Source organism: Acinonyx jubatus, chromosome D1 (genome assembly GCF_027475565.1).
Source record: "Acinonyx jubatus isolate Ajub_Pintada_27869175 chromosome D1, VMU_Ajub_asm_v1.0, whole genome shotgun sequence".
NCBI classification, from domain to species: Eukaryota; Metazoa; Chordata; class Mammalia; order Carnivora; family Felidae; genus Acinonyx; species Acinonyx jubatus.
Window position 1 is genome coordinate 49,769,861 of NC_069390.1, and position 16,606 is coordinate 49,786,466.

The 16,606-nt window shown below is 42.9% G+C and overlaps 1 protein-coding gene and 1 pseudogene across 1 annotated transcript; one reads left to right on the plus strand and one right to left on the minus strand.

The window, feature by feature from the left end:
- Positions 1-2,798: 2,798 nt before the first annotated feature.
- LOC106986491 (60S ribosomal protein L34-like) lies at positions 2,799-3,218 on the minus strand (annotated as a pseudogene).
- A 7,599-nt stretch (positions 3,219-10,817) lies between these two features.
- Positions 10,818-14,941, plus strand: NLRP10 (NLR family pyrin domain containing 10). The gene is given in 3 exon segments (XM_015084697.3): positions 10,818-11,235; positions 12,880-13,479; positions 13,482-14,941. Coding segments are annotated over 3 exon segments (1,914 nt in total). The 5' UTR covers positions 10,818-10,952; the 3' UTR covers positions 14,513-14,941.
- The last annotated feature ends 1,665 nt before the right edge of the window (positions 14,942-16,606 follow it).

Genomic DNA, 16,606 nt, shown 5'->3' on the forward strand with positions numbered 1-16,606 from the left:
CCTCCTGAATGCTTATCATGCATTTAAACCCATTCCCCCACCCAACACCCCTCCAGCAACCCTCAGTTTGTTCTCTGTACTTAAGAGTCTCTTGTGGTTTGCCTCCCTCTCTGTTTTTATCTTAGTTTTCCTTCCCTTCCCCTATGTTTATCTGTTTTGTTTCTTAAATTCCACATATGGGTGAAATCATATTTATCTTTCTCTGACGGACTTATTTCGCTTAGCATAATACATTTTAGTTCCATCCACGTCATTGCAAATGGCAAGATTTCATTCTTTTTGATCGCTGAGTAATAATTCCTGTGTGTGTGTGTGTGTGTGTGTGTGTGTGTGTGTGTGTGTGTCTGTGTTTCACTTCTTTATTCATTCATCAGTTGATCAACATTTGGTCTGTTTCCATAATTTGTCTATTGCTGATAGTGCTGCTATAAACACTGGGGGACATGTACCTCTTCAAATCAGCATTTTTGTATCTTTGGATAAATTCCTAGTAGTGCAATTGTCAGGTCATAGGGTAGTTCTATTTTTAACTTTTTGAGGGACCGCCATACTGTTTTCCAGAGTGGCTGCACCAGTTTGCATTCCTACCAGCACTGCAAAAGCGTTTCCCTTTCTCTGCATCCTCACCAACATCTGTTGTTTCCTGAGTTGTTAATTTTAGCCACTCTGACAGGTGTAAGGTGGTATCTCATTGTGGTTTTAATTTGTATTTCCCTGATGATGAGTGATGTTGAGCATTCTTTCATGTGTCTCTTAGCCATCTGGATGTCTTCTTTGGAAAAATGTTCATGTCTTTTGTTCATTTCTTCACTGGATTATTTGTTTTTTTGGTGTTGAGTTTGATAAGTTCTTTTTAAAAAAAATGTTTATCTATTTTTGAGAGAGAGAGACAGAGAAAGAGAGAGCAGGGGAGGGGCAGAGAGAGGGGGACAGAGGATCCAAAGCGGGCTCTGAGCTGACAGCAGTGAGCCTGATGGGCTGGAATTCACAAACCTTGAGATCATGACCTGAGGTGAAGTCAGACGCTTAACTGACTGAGCCACCCAGGTGCCCTGAGTTTGATAAGTTCTTTATAGATTTTGGATACTAACCCTTTATCTGATATGTCATTTGCAAATATCTTCTCCCATTCTGTTGGTTGCTTTTTAGTTTTGTTGATCATTTCCTTCACTATGCAGATTATTTGTATCTTGATGAAGTCCCAATAGTTCATTTTTGCTTTTGTTTCCCTTGTCTCTGGAGACATGTCTAGTAAGAAGTTGCTACAGCTGAGGTAAAAAATGTTGCTGCCTGTTTTCTCCTCTAGGATTTTGATGGCTTCCTGTCCTACATTTAGGTCTTTCATCCATTTTGAGTTTATTTTTGTGTATGGTGTAAGAAAGTGGTCCAGGTTCATCTTCTGCATGTCGCTGTCCAGTTTTCCCAGCACCACTTGCTGAAGAGACTGTCTTTATTCCATTGGATACTCTTCCCCACTTTGTCAAAGATTAGTTGGCCATACATTTGTGGGTCCATTTCTGGGTTCTCTATTCTGTTCCTTTCATCTATGTGGTTTTGTGCCAGTACCATACTGTCTTGATGATTCAAACTTTGTAATACAGCTTGAAGACCGGAACTGTGATGCCTCCAGCTTTGGTTTTCTTTTTCAGGATTGCTTTAGCTATTTGGGATCTTTTCTGGTTCCATAAAAATTTTAGAATTGTTTGTTTCAGCTCTGTGAAGAATTCTGGTGTTATTTTGATAGGGATTGCATTGAATGTGTAGATTGCTTTGGGTAGTATTGATATTTTAACAATGTTTGTTCTTCTGATCCACGAGCATGGCATGTTTTTCCATTTCTTTGTGTCTTCTTCAACTTATTTCATAAGAATTCTATAGTTTTCAGAGCACAGATCTTTTACCTCTTTGGTTATGTTTATTCCTAGGTATCTTATGGTTTGTGGTGCATTGTAAATGGGATTGATTCTTTGATTTCTCTTTCTGTTGCTTCATTATTGGTGTATAGAAATGCGACCAATTTTTGTATGTTGATTTTTATATCCTGTGACTTTGCTGAATTCATGGATCAGTTCTAGCAGTTTTTTGGTGGAGTCCTTTGGATTTTTCACATAGAGTATCATGTCATTGGTGAAGAATGAAAGTTTGACTTCTTCCTTGCCAATTTGGATGACTTTTATTTCTTTTTGTTGTCTGATTGCTGAGCCTAGGACTTCCAACACTGTGTTGAACAACAGTGGCGAGAGTGGACATCCCTGTTGTGTCCCTGACCTTAGGGGGAAAACTCTCAGTTTTTCCCCATTGAGGATGATATTAGCTGTGGATCTTTTCTGCCCTTCTTGCCTAAGCTACGCTTAGGGGCTGGGTCTTGCCTGGCCCAAGAACCATGACCATATGGCTGTTGCTTATAACTTCAGGAAAGGAGACTTTAGGGTGGCCCCAGATCTTTCTGTGAATATCACAGGAGACTTAAGTCTACCCTGCAGTGTTGTAGCCCAGAGCTGACCTTTGAGAGGCTCTCTCAGTGAAGGAGCCAAGAAGAATCACCTCCATTGGGCTAGATGTGCCCATCTTCTCATTCTTGCATCTGGTGTGTTGCTGTGAAAGTGAGGTGGTTCTTTTCAGGTGTCCATGGACCACACTCATTAGTGGAGGTTCTTTTGATACTTGATGTCCTCCAGAAACTTAGTGCTCTTTTTTCTATCGCAGGTATACAAAATTGTAATAATCATACTCTTTGGTTCATGACACTTGGGTTCATTCATGAACTGCTTTTTTAGTTCCATTCATTCATTCACTCATTATTTTTTATTTTTTTATTATTTTTTGCCTTTGATTGTTTTATTACTCAAAAAAGCTTCATTTCTTTATTTAGCTTTCTGACTCTGTGTTTGTGCCTTCAACACTTTCACAATGATTTTCTTCTCCTCAATAAGGAATGCACGTTTGATCCTGTCATGAACACACTCAGCACACGTGGAACCACCGTAGGCCCTGCTGACATGTTTTTTCATTTTGGACAGCCTCATAAGAACTTTAGGTCTCACAGCACGAACTCCTCGAAGTCGACCTGGGCACACGCCACATGCAGATTTTGGTGCTTTCCCAACCTTCTTGGTATAAAGGTAAACGATTCTATTACCCGGGGTTCAGGACAGCCTAGTTTTGTTAGAGGCTGTGTTGTAGGACGGCCTACGATGGTATGTCAAACGCTGGACCATTCTGAATGCCTACAGACGCCGTCCCCGGAAGAGGCACTCATTATTTTTTAAATAATGTAATGAATAGGACTTATTACCCAAACCAAGAACTAGAACATTCATTCATTTTTTAAAATGATGAACAGAACCTACAACCCAAACCAAGGATTAGAAGATTATCAACAGTAGTATTATGAATTAATATATTAGAATATGAATTTATTAAAATAGAATTATATACAATAGAATTTATTACTATGAAAATTAGAACATTATAATAGGTAATATTATCATGAGTATTAGCATATTATCATTCAGTGGTATGCTAGTAAATGTTTAACAACCAGCTCCCTTAAAAAAAGTGACCCTAGTTTTGTTATCAATTTCCATAGTATAGATATTCCTATCATGGTTGATTTCAAGCTACTGGCTCTCAAAATTTAACAGCTGGCTCTCAAAATTCCTGAAAATTTGCCAACTGGCTTTCAAGAGCTGGTATGGGTTGGATCCAGCACTGCTGCTTTACATATACCTATTGCTCATGCCCAAGATCTCATTGCCTTCCCGCCCCACCCTGATAAGTGACTATTCACCTGAATTTGTGTGTAACATCATTTGCTTAAAAATTATGGTTTATTTCAAATATATATGGGTTGACTAAGTAATATACTCTTTAATTCTTCTAGTTTTTGAATTCCATAAATATAGCTATACCAGATTACCCTTGATAAGTGTATTCTTATATATCTTTTTTCCATTCTTTTGATTTCAAGAATTCCATATCTTTATGTTTTAGGAGGATCTCTTGTAAATAGCATATACCTAAATATTTAAAAAATCCAACTGCCCACATTTGAATTCTTTGGATTCCCATACCTAGTCTATTATTTGGGTTAATTTCTAACATTTTATTATATTTTTAATTTTTTGATGTTTATTTTTGAGAGAGAGACAGACATACAGAGCACAAGCGGAGGAGGTCATAGACATGGCTATGACCTGAAGTAGCCTCCAGGCTCCAGGCTCTGAACTGTCCTCATAGAGCCTGACATGGGGCTTCAACAGGCGCTTAACTGACTGAACCACGCAGGCACCCCTCTAACATTTTATTGTTTATTTTTGTTACACTTTCCATTTTCTTTTTTTAACTTCTATTTGGCCTTATAATGTGGTTATTTGTCTGATTGTGTTTTCTTAAGGTTCTTCTGCTAGTTAAGAAACACATTCTAATTTTAGCATTTTAATTATTATTTTTGATTTTGCCATGCATTTTCTTTTCTTATTTGTTAATTACTTATCAAGGGAAGTGATTCCTTAGTGTACAATATTCATATTTCATAGTTAAGGATTACAGGTCAGTGACAAACTTCTATGGAACTCAATCCAAATAAAACCTTTATATTCCAATATCATTTTGCACTCTGAAAGACACCTGCCTTCTTCATCTCAAAATCTTTCATGGAATCAAAATCTCCGTAGAAATCCATATATGCTTCTTTTTGTGGCTCAGGCACAACAAACTTAAAAAAGAGTGGAACCCCAAAGGGATACAATGAATGCTCTAACAGTATGGAATTGCAGAGGCTTGGCCAGAAGGGTATACATCTGAAGTTTTGTCAAAGAACTGGAAGTCATTATAGTTATTCTCCTCAACATCAACTCTCTGACTGATGGAGTGGTGGTGTTCCAGCAGCACACAGGTGCCGAAGTTACCATGCATTTTAACTCATTTGTTTTGAGTTTAAATAGCTGTACCAATGATACGAGGACTTTGAAATGTTCTAGCTCTGATATTTCCCATTCTGATTTGTGCATGTACTTTGCCAGCCTGCCTGTTTTTCTGACTGCCATCTTGCTAGCAGTTGCCAAGTCACTGGGGACAATGTAGTTCTCCTTCTCCTCCAAGGCCATGTGGGAGTACTGTTGAGAAAAGGCAGCCTCTCATAGCAGAGATGGATACTTCCAAATGGCTATATGGAGTCAATCTCAAGAGGACATTTAAACTTACCAACCCCATATGCTAACTTTGTTAGAGCTGACCAAAGTATAAAAGAGAATATGGTGACCACCATAGGGGCCAGAAGGCACCTTTTCAAGGGGCCTTTGCATGGAAGGGATGGTCTGGAGTTGGAGCCCCTACCTCTATTAGGCAGGCCTGGAAGCAGGGGGGTGATGATGTATACTGAACTTTGCCTTGGCATTTGCCTCCATGGGTGAGGAAAGATTATAATGCAGGCACGGAATTCTGGTAGCTTGACTCAGAGACTTCAATCCCTCCACACATATTTCTAGTTACTCTTGTTTCTTGAGAGTTTGCTGTTAAGAAAAACCCTCTTTACAGAATAAGTGTATAAATGTGTGTGTGTGTGAGACAGAGAGAGAGAGAGAGAGAGCTTTCTGTTTCATCCGCTTATTTCTCTCTTCTGTGTTTTGTATCTCTTTTCTGACTGTTTCCACCCTTGGCCTCTGTCTCTTTGTCTCCACCTCTTCCCTTTCGGATTCCATTGCTCCAGTTTCAGTTCTGCCCACAGCCAAGACAGGGTTGCCTCATTTCATGTCCTGTCTCCACCCTTCAATTAAAACCAGTCTTTTTACATCTCATTTCTATTCCTTCCAGTGTGACTTTCAATCCCTGACCCATCATCTCCATACTTGGATCCTTCTAGGGAAGGCCAGTCTGAGAGTCTTCTCAGTTAGTGGACTCAGTTTTTTGTGTCATGCTATGTATGTGGCTATGTCTCATTCCATTTTCCCATTTTATCTCTTGGGCTTGATTCTTTGCTGTCTTACTTTGGTCTCTAGCCTCAGCTTGGTTAAGTCTCTGGGAGAGACCAATTCCCATTCCTTCCTGTTCTCCTGGATTCTGGCAGAACTCACTGAGCACTGGGCATGAGAGGCCTTGGGGAGATAGGGGGAAAGGTGCACAAAAGAGGCTCCAAGCTGCTCCCTTATGGCTTCTCCCCTCTTCACCAGCAGCCCTCCCACCCTTAGGAGATGCTCTTACTCATCATTCAAAGAGAATCCAGGGACCACCAGACATGAGTACCCTCACCTGACCACAAAACTCACAGACCCGCTTTGCTCTGCCAAATGACCCTGTCACTTTCCTCAGGCATGGATGGAAGATGTTCCCTCCATTCTCCTGTCAAAGGCCAGTCTTTTGCTTTTGCTTTGAATCCTGCCTCAATCCACAGCTCAATTCTCTCCTCTGGTACTTCTCTCTCTTGCCTGTATTTCTTTTTTTTTTAATTTTTTTTTCAACGTTTATTTATTTTTGGGACAGAGACAGAGCATGAACGGGGGAGGGGCAGAGATAGAGGGAGACACAGAATCGGAAACAGGCTCCAGGCTCTGAGCCATCAGCCCAGAGCCCGATGCAGGGCTCGAACTCACGGACCGCGAGATCGTGACCTGGCTGAAGTCGAATGCTTAACCGACTGCGCCACCCAGGCGCCCCGACTTGCCTGTATTTCTAACCTGATTCCTGTGTCAGATGATTTTTTTATCAGCATCTAAATCCTTCCCATACTCTCTCACATTAAAACAAACAAGACCTTCTTTTGGCCCCACATCCCCCACATCTTCTCAGGACCTCTCAATTCCTTTTGTTGCCAAGCTTCCTGAAAGATATGTCTATATACATTAGTTAATGTACTTTCTTTTGTACTGAGGTTTAGTTGACATACATCATTATATTTATTTCAGATATACAACATTATGATTCAATATATGTTTATATTGTGAACTGATCATCACAACAAATCTAGCTAACATCCATCATCATACATAGTTCTAGATTTTTTTGTGTGATGAGAACTTTCAAGATTTACTCTTACTAACTTCCAAATATGCAATACAGTATTACTATCTCTACTTCTACCTCCTGTTCTTACTTTGCTAATTTTTATTTTATAACATATATGCTCATAGTTTAAAAGATCAATTAACATCAAAAAGCTTATGCTCCAAATCCAGTACTTTCCTGGTCCACTTCTCCAACCCCCTCCCTACTCCACTAACTCCATTCTCTTTCCTGAGGCAACTGCTTTTATATTTAAATTGTTTCCTCTTGCATCTCTGCACTTTTATTTTTTTATTTTACTATATTTACATTTATTTATTTTTGAGAGACGTAGAGAGACAGAGCACAAGTGGGGGAGGGGCAGAGAGAGAAGGAGACACAGAATCCAAAGCAGGCTCCAGGCTCTGAGCTGTCAGCACAGAGCCTGACGTGGCGCTCGAACCCACAAACTGTGAGAACATGATCTGAGCTGAAGTCAGATGCTTAACCAACTGAGCTACCCAGGTGCCTCTCATCTCTGCACTTTTAAATAATAAATGTCTACTGCTACCTTTTGTCTCATCAATTTTATGCACTATCTCTTGACTTCCTATGCCGTAATATTCCACCACTGTCCTTTCAATATGGTTATATTATACATTTTAGTTAGATCAATATTCAGCGGTTCCATTATTATTTCTATGTAAACATTATTTACAATGGAGTGTTGTAGTTTATTATTATGTAAAATTCTTTCTTATTTTTTGTTTTTCCTAGAGCTAGAATTTCTATATTCTAGTTATTTGTTTAGTTTTCTTGGTATTGAATGTTAGTTTCTCCATACCTTCTAGTAGCCTCTCAGTAGGATCTTCCAGAGGGCCTAGAAGCATCTGTTATTCTGTCAATTCTTTTTTCCCCCTGGAGATGATCTGAGAGCCCTATTCTCCTCGGTCAGGGCTTCTGTCCTGTCCACACTCTAGGCTCTCTGACCAGGTGCCCTGGGCAGAGTGGGGAGGGTGCTTTGTTTTCCTCCTTGTTTGGATTCCTGTTTCATGGAGCTCCTGTCTTTCTCCCTTTTCACTTTGGTGGAGCACATCCTCCAGTGGTTTAAACAATGTGAAGAAATGGTGCAATGCATGGCTGAGGACATGGTGGTGACAGTGCCTCAACTCCTTTGCCTCGCGAGTCAGACTGCCCCAGCCTGGCCCTGTGTCAAGTTGTAGGAGAGTGCTGGGGTTTCAGAGAGGGAGAGGAAAGGGCTGCTGGACTCTTTTTTTTTCTTGGTAACAGAATAGGTCATCCCTTTGGCCATTCCCTTGTTTTTCAATTTACTATGTGCAGGAAGGAAGTCAAGTTTTCTTCTAATGAGCAGCGCTTATCTACTGAATGTTAGATGGAATGTGTGGGTGTTTCTGCTGCTCTGAGGCCCCGGGGTTCTTCATCTCTCCCAGCCCCAGATGGGCCAGGGCCTATTAGGTATGAAAGGGGAGGTGACGGGATTGTCCCACCCACCCTTTTAATCCCAGCACCACCAAGAAGAAGTGAACTAGTGGGTTTGGGCTAAGTGGACCCAGGCTTGGCTGGGGTCTGACTAGAAAAGAAGATCTGTTTCCCTCAGTGCCTAGGACCTGGCTTGTTGGGCTCCTGCTTAAGGGAGGTGAGTCATCCCAAACTCACCTCCAGCTCTTTGAGTCCAAATGGCCTGAAGCCTAGATAGCAGATCTCCTTGGCACCCTCTAGTGCTATCTTTTCTTGCTGTCTCCTGAATTAGCTCTGCCAACAGCAGAGATTTTCAGGGGAGCCTGAGAGTTTATTGTAAATCACTCCTGTGTCAATAGGCTTGCTTTTCCAAACTACCCCAAGACTTGCACCCAAAGTCCCTTGTATCCTAACATACTCTGAAAATTTTTTTGTCACTTTTTGGTGCATAGTTAAAATGCTGGCATTTGAATCTCAGTGGCTTTCCCCATTCCCAAATACCTTTTTCTAGCTCTCAGACATTTTGCTACTGAGATGGATTTCCCATTGGTTATAGATCAGAGGGGTAGTTCTGGACTCTGAAGTCTTCTGCTAATTGTTGCTTCTCTTCTTCTGAAGACTGCCACCCTGTCAACATATTAGCTGTATATTTTAAACACAATTCAAGATCCTGTTCTCTCTAGTGGGGGATAGCAGTTAGTCTAACGACATGGTTTCTGCATCTGTCTTCTATGGTTTTTCTTTTCACATATTTCTGTTCCTATTTACCCAGGTCATAGACAATGATTTAAATCCTGCCTCTTTGCCCACTGGTCCAGCTCTGGAAAATTCTGGAAAACCACTTTTCTCTCAAATTTCTTATCTGAGTAATCCCTAAGATAGTTTCTGTGATGATCAAGAGAGATAATACTTAGAAATCATGGGGAAAAATAACCCAGTGAAGAAATGGGCAAAAGACATGAATAGACACTTTCCCAAAGAAGACATCCAGATGGCCAACAGACACATGAAAAGATGCTCAACATCACTCATCATCAGGGAAATATAAATCAAAACCACATTGAGATACCACCTCACATGGGTCAGAGTGGCTAACATTAACAACTCAGAAAACAAAAGGTGTTGGTGAGGATGTGGAGAGATAGGAACCCTCTTGCACTGTTGGTGGGAATGCAAACTGGTACAGCCACTCTGGAAAATAGTGTGGAGGTTTCTCAAAAAATTAAAAATAGAACTACCTTATGACCCAGCAATAGTGATACTAGGAATTTATCCAAAGGATACGGGAGTGCTGATTCATAGGGGCACATGTACCCCAATGTTTATAGCAGCACTTTCAACAATAGCCAAATTATAGAAAGAGCCCAAGTGTCCATCAACTGATGAATAGATAAAGAAGATGTGGTTTATATATACAATGGAATACTACTTGGCAATGAGGAAGAATGAAATCTTGCCATTTGCAACAATGTGGATGGAACTGAAGGGTATTATGCTAAGTGAAATAAATAAAAGAAAACCAGATATCATATGTTTTCACTCATATGTGGAACTTGAGCAACTTAACGGAGGACCATGGGAGAAGGGAAGGGGAAAAATAGTTTCAAACAGAGGGAGGCAAACCATAAGAGACTCTTGAATATGGATAACAAACTGAGGGTTTGTGGGGGGGTGGGGGAGGGGGAATGGATGATGGGCATTGAGGAGGGCACTTGTTGGGATGAGCACTGGGTGTTGTATGTAAGCAATGTATCATGGGAATCTACCCCCAAAACCAAGGGCATACTGTAAACACTATATGTTAGCTAACTTGACAATAAATTTTAAAAAAAGAAAAGAAATCATGGGGGACAAAGTGAGCCCTCAAAGTGACTGTTCTTTTATTATTTGAACTTGTCTCCTTATCTGAATTAGAAAACTTCCAGCTTTGAAATCCTGTGTGTGCTTGAGTCCATGAGGCTGATTGCGAAGCCAATGGATTGATGATATAGAGTTTCTATCTTCTTGCCAGGACTCCTCAGCAGTCCTAGCCAGTATGCTTCAACTCTGGATAGGTTCACAAAGTCAGGGAAGGTCTCACTTTGAAAACTTAAAGAAGTATATATTTTTAACCCAACTGTCTTAAGTAGGCATTTAAGGCCTGATAGTGTGTGTGAGAGGGAGAATGGGGGCGGAGGGAGAGATGGAGAGATAGAACCTATACACCCACATCCCTTCCTTCCTATTTGCTGGCACAGACACATGTCAGCTGACAAAGAGGCACAGCCAGGAATGAGTAAGAAAATTCCCTGCTGTCCCACCTACTCGCTTTTCTTGGAATTTTGCACACGTCTCTCTCCTCTCTCCTTGGCCTGGGCTCAGCAGCTTGCTAAACACCTAGAAAGGAGAGTGGCTGAGGTGCCTGCAGGCTGCTTTTCCCTCAGTGCTCACCTCTCTTCCCCTCTCCCTTGCTTCTCCAGGTCACTGGTCTCAACTCGACCCTTCACCCCAACACCATGGCCCTGGCCCACAGCCCCCGAGGGGCATTGCTCTGGGTTTTGAGTGACCTTGAGGAGAAAAGCTTCAAGCTATTCAAGTTCCACTTACAGGACAGAAGCCTGCTTGAGAGGCAGCCGCAGATGGCTCGGGGGGAGCTGGAGGACCTGAGCCGGGTGGACCTGGCTTCTTTGCTGATTTCCCTGTATGGAGCACAGGAGGCCGCAAAGGTGGTGCTCAGGATCCTGAAGGTCATGAACCTGTTGGAACTAGTGGACCAGCTCAGCCACATCTGTCTGAATGGTGAGTGCAGGAGGGGATGACAGGAGGTCAGGGTAGCCCCAGGACTATGTATGTAAGCAATGTATCATGGGAATGATACCCCCATGACATTTCCAGAGACTCCCACAGCCTGTGATTTATGCTGTCTCTTACTCTTGCCCTCTGTCCATGCCTAGGAGCACCAGTGCCCAGGGTCCTGGTGGTCTCCAGCCCAAGGCTCTGACAGCCTGAGCCAAGGGTGGGGATTTATTTACAGAAAGATTACTATTATCTTGTGGCCATAATGCCCCCACCTCCTGCCTCCAGTCGTAGTGCCACAGAAAAGAAGAGGAGAGGAGAAGGACTTAGAGATTGGGGAAGATGTTGGTGAAGGGGATTCCGCTAAGCAGCAGAAATGGCATCAGGTGGTGGGGGTCTGACCTTGCCTTAGCTGCTGTCCTAGCAGGCAGCTCAGGCTATTTCCCACAGAGGACAGTCTGCTTCTGAGTCCTTCTCTCTCAAGGAACTGATGGATTGATGCCGCCCTAGAGTGCAGGATGGGCATGGAGCCCAGAAGGTCTCCTGTCCCTTCTCATGGGGTGATGGGGGGGTGGTGCCTGTGCTCCATCCATAGACGCCTTTCACACCTGAGACCTCTTCTGGCACAAAGTCATGGCTTCTGCTCAGAAGCTGGTTTATCTTGAGCACCTGGTTTGATTACCAAAAATAGGTTTCTATTACTTCACTATCCTCCAGCTTCCCTTCCCTTTCTCCCCTCTCTGTCCTTATCATTTCAATTTTTAAAAAGTTTTTAATTGTTTTTTTAAAGTTTATTTATTTATTTTGAGAGAGAGAGAGAGAGAGAGAGAGAGAGAGAGAGAGAACAAGGGGAGGCAGAGAACCCCAAGCAGGCTCCGCACTGTCAGCACAGAGCCCACACAGGGGCTCAATCCCACAAATCGTGAGATCATGACCTGAGCCAAGTCAAGAGTCAGATGCTTAACAAACTGAGCCACCCAGGCAGCCCTGTCTTCACCATTTGAAATGAGGATGTTTCATTGGAACACTCAGTCACATACACAGAGACTTTTACACATATACATATTCTTACAAACACCTACTTGCTGATGCACACTGACATGCCTTCCTCACACAAAAATACACAAGCTTTTGGGGTGCCTGGGTGGCTCAGTCAGTTATGCATCCAACTTCAGCTCAGGTCATGATCTCACAGTTCGTGGGTTCAAGCCCCACATCGGGCTCAGAGCCTGGAGCCTGCTTCCGATTCTGTGTCTCCCTCTCTCTCTGCCCCTACCCTGCTCGTGTTCTGTCTCTCTCTCAAAAATAAGTAAACATTAAAAAAATACATAAGCTTTCATAGGCGTACTTTCATGGGCATGTGTGGATATAGTTACTCATACCCCACAGATACCCACACACACAAAACACACCCTTGCACACTCATATGGGTGTACACATGCACACCAGGCATGTAAATGTGTGCAGGTACACACACATACACATCTGTAGCAGTCACTCTCCTTGTGGCTGGAAGTATAAACTTCAGGAAGATAGAAGTTAGCATACAAAATGAAACTAGAGATCAGGATCTAGAGTGTGAACGGCCCTCTTGGTCCTTCTTTATATCTCCATGTCACCCGCTAACACCCCATGTGTCTGGCTCAGATTACAGAGAAATATACCGAGAGCATGTGCGCGGCCTGGAGGAGAGGCAAGAGGGGGGACCCTGCGGCAGCCACAGCCAGCTGCTCCTCGTGGTCAGGCCTAGCCCGGAGAGCCCAGAATCGTCTGCCCTCCCCGTTCTGGAGGAAGAGCTGGACTCTGTGTCGCTGCAGGCTCTGTTTGATCCAGGAGAAAGGCCTTACCAAGGCCCACCCACAGTGGTACTACAGGGGTCTGCTGGCACTGGAAAGACAACACTGGCCAGAAAAATGGTGCTGGACTGGGCCACTGGCACCCTTTACCAAGGCCGGTTTGATTATGTCTTTTATGTCAGCTGCAGAGAAGTGGTCCTGTTGCAGGAGGGCAGACTGCACCAGCTCCTCTTCCGGTGTTGTGGGGACAACCAGGCACCTGTGGACGAGATGTTGAGGGAGCCAGAGCGTCTGCTGTTCATCCTGGACGGCTTTGATGAGCTGCAGAGGCCCTTTGCAAAGGGCTTGAAGAGGCTGAGTCCGAGCTCTATGGGGGAAATCCTGCACCCTCTAATTAGGAGAGAGGCACTTTCCACATCTTCACTTCTTATCACCACCCGGCCCCTGGCTTTGCGAATCTGAAGCCCTTGCTGAAACAGTCGCATCATATTCACATCCTAGGCTTTTCTGAGGATGAGAGGAGGAGGTATTTCAGCTCCTATTTCACGGATGAGGAGCAAGCCAGAAATGCCTTTGACATTGTACAAGGGAATGATGCTCTCTACAAATCATGTCAGATTCCAGGCATCTGTTGGGTGGTCTGCTCCTGGTTGAAGGGGCAGATGGAGAAGGGCAGGGAGATCTCAGAGACTCCCAGTAATGACACAGACATCTTCATGGCCTATGTCTCTACCTTCCTGCCGCCCAGTGACAACGGAGGCGGCTCTGAGCTTACCCAGCACAGGGTCCTGAGGGGTCTGTGCTCCTTAGCAGCTGAGGGGATCCAGCACCAGAGGTTCATGTTTGAAGAAGCTGACCTCAGGAAGCACAATTTAGATGGGACCAGGCTTGCTGCTTTCCTGAGCAGCATGGATTACCAAGAGGGATTTGACATCAAGAAGTTCTATACCTTCCGCCATATTAGCTTCCAGGAATTTTTTTATGCCATGTCCTACCTGGTGAAAGAGGACCAGAGTCAGCTGGGGAAAGAGTCCCACAGAAAAGTAAACAGCCTTCTGGATGAAGAGGGGCAGGCAGGGAACGAGGAGATGACCCTCAGTACACGGTTTTTATTGGACATATCGAGAAAAGAGACCTCCTCGAACTTTGAGCTAAAGTTCTCCCTCAAAATTTCTCCCTTGGTACAGCAGGATCTGAAGCATTTTAAAGAAAAAATGGAATCTATAAAATGTAACAGGGCCTGGGATTTGGAATTATCTCTGTATAAGTCTAAAATAAAGAATCTGGTAAAGGGCGTTCAGATGAGCGATGTATCGTTTAAGATGGAACATTCAAATAAGAAATCCCATGGCAAGAACTCATTTTCTGTCAAAACCAGCTTGAGCAAAGGATGGAAAGAAAAGCAAAAATGTCCTTGTGACAATAATATAGCAAAGGCTCAAGAGAAGTCTTCTAATGGAAAAGGCAGAGAGGCAGAGGAATGAACGACGTGGAGGGTAGGAGCAGCATTTATCTGGGAAGCAGATAGAACTGAAGGATTGGGAAGGTGGTGGGGGTAGGGACCGGAGGATAGGGGAAGACAGGGTGTAAAAAGGAATGGACAGATGAGAGATTACACTAATGGGTACTAGGAGTGGAAAAGCAGAGGAACAAATCAAAAATAACCATGGATAATAGGGGATCAGAAAACTTGGAACATAAGATGTGGGGAAAGTCCATGTGGAATGAGTTCCCAGGAACAACCACATTTACCATCAATGGCTCAAAATCAGTTATTTAAAATCCCCTCCTCCTAGAGGCTGTTTATAACCTCCTATACCGTAGAGTTTCAGTAACCCCTCTTATGTGTCAATGTCAGTCACCAAACACGTGATTTGACTCTTTGTATAAAATAAACTTCTAAATATAATAAACTATGGATTGTGCTTATTCTATAAAATGGGATAATGTGAAACATATCATATCAACATTTAAAGGAAATAGTGTACTGTGTCATACTGGAATATCCTTTTGACTTTGTATTTGTGATCAATTGCTGCTTAAATAGTAGCTCCCCATCTTTCTAGAAACTTCTAGAGTTTCCATGTTGGAAATAAGCCATATCTTGTTACAGATCTTTGGTCTTGGAAGGTCTACTGTGACTTGACTTAGCTTTGTACTAATACCATGTCACTTGTCCTCATTGGTGCCATTACCTCCCTTGTATTTTTGTAAAGACCAGTCAGTTCTAAGCGGTAACTCATAATCTCTTTTTCTTCTTTGGCTCCCTCTGTATAGAAAAGAAGAAGAATCACAGGAATTCCAGATGTAGTTCGTGACTCATTTCTTAGATGAGGAAATTAAAGTTCAGTTAGGGGCCCTGTCAATTTCTGGGGTTCCTCAGAGACATCTCTTAGTTCCCATACCTCAGTCAACAGTGTAGAGGCACCTGAGGACCTTGTGCCTAAGCACTGCAAACCTACCCCCACCCCAGCTGTTGCTGCTGGTGTCAGCACAGCTGAGAATGTCGGTGCTGCCTTGGACCGTCAGTGCCCCACAGAAAGGTTATAGATACCCCTCGTTTTGCTTTTTACACATTTTTATTACTGTCATGACTCCTCACAAATTGATTCCATGTGTACCAATTCCAGTAATCTGCTGGACATGCCCAGATGTCTGAATCCAAGGGAACTCAGCCTTGGATGGTCAACTTGGGACATCATAACACTAATTATTATTAATTCTTTTTCACACAGGAAGGTTGGTGGCTCCACATTTGATAATTAAATAGATAGCATACTGAACACCTAGATTCAGAGTATGTGTAACAAACCTTATGTGTGTGCATGTACTTATTTGAAGAGTAATTTGTACTACGTTCCTACAGAGGCTGGTTGGCATCCAGTGAGAAAGGCTGTGTTGTCCCCTACAGAGCTTAGATGTTCCCAGAGACCAACTCCCGAACGTCATACAGAATTTGGGCACAATGAAACAGGTGCTTAGCTACACTGCTGGATTTTCATGGGGCCAAGGTGGCCTGCTTCAAAAAACATGGATCTAAAAACCACTGAGGTTTAAACATATTAGGATTCACATTCAATCCAAACTAGCTTAAGCAAAAATTAAATGACCCACTGTATTTACTTTTTAAAAAGTAATGATTTCTAGTTTTAGGTATGTCAGGCTCTTTTTAAACAATGACATCAAGATTTCACTTTCTCTCTTGTCTGTTGCTCTTTTTATCGTCACCCTTTCTTCTTATTTCAGAGAGTGGCTCTTACGTGTCGGAGAAAATGGCCATAAGAGCCATTTCTCTTATGGTCTGCTTAAACCATCCTTACAGTCAATGACCCTAAAGGAACAGAATCGTCTTTACCAACAGGTCTAGCAGAGAAGTTGGAAGAGGTTTCTGACCTGACTCTAGATATGTACCAAGCCTTGAACAATCACTGTGGTCTGGAAGATGAACTTCTCTGACTGGATAGCCCTAAGTCTCATGGTCTAGGCCACACCCCCATGGCTAAGTAAGAAAGGATCAGCACTTCCTGAAATGCATGGAATGGGAGAGTAGCTCCCCAAAAGAAAGGATTCTGAACAGA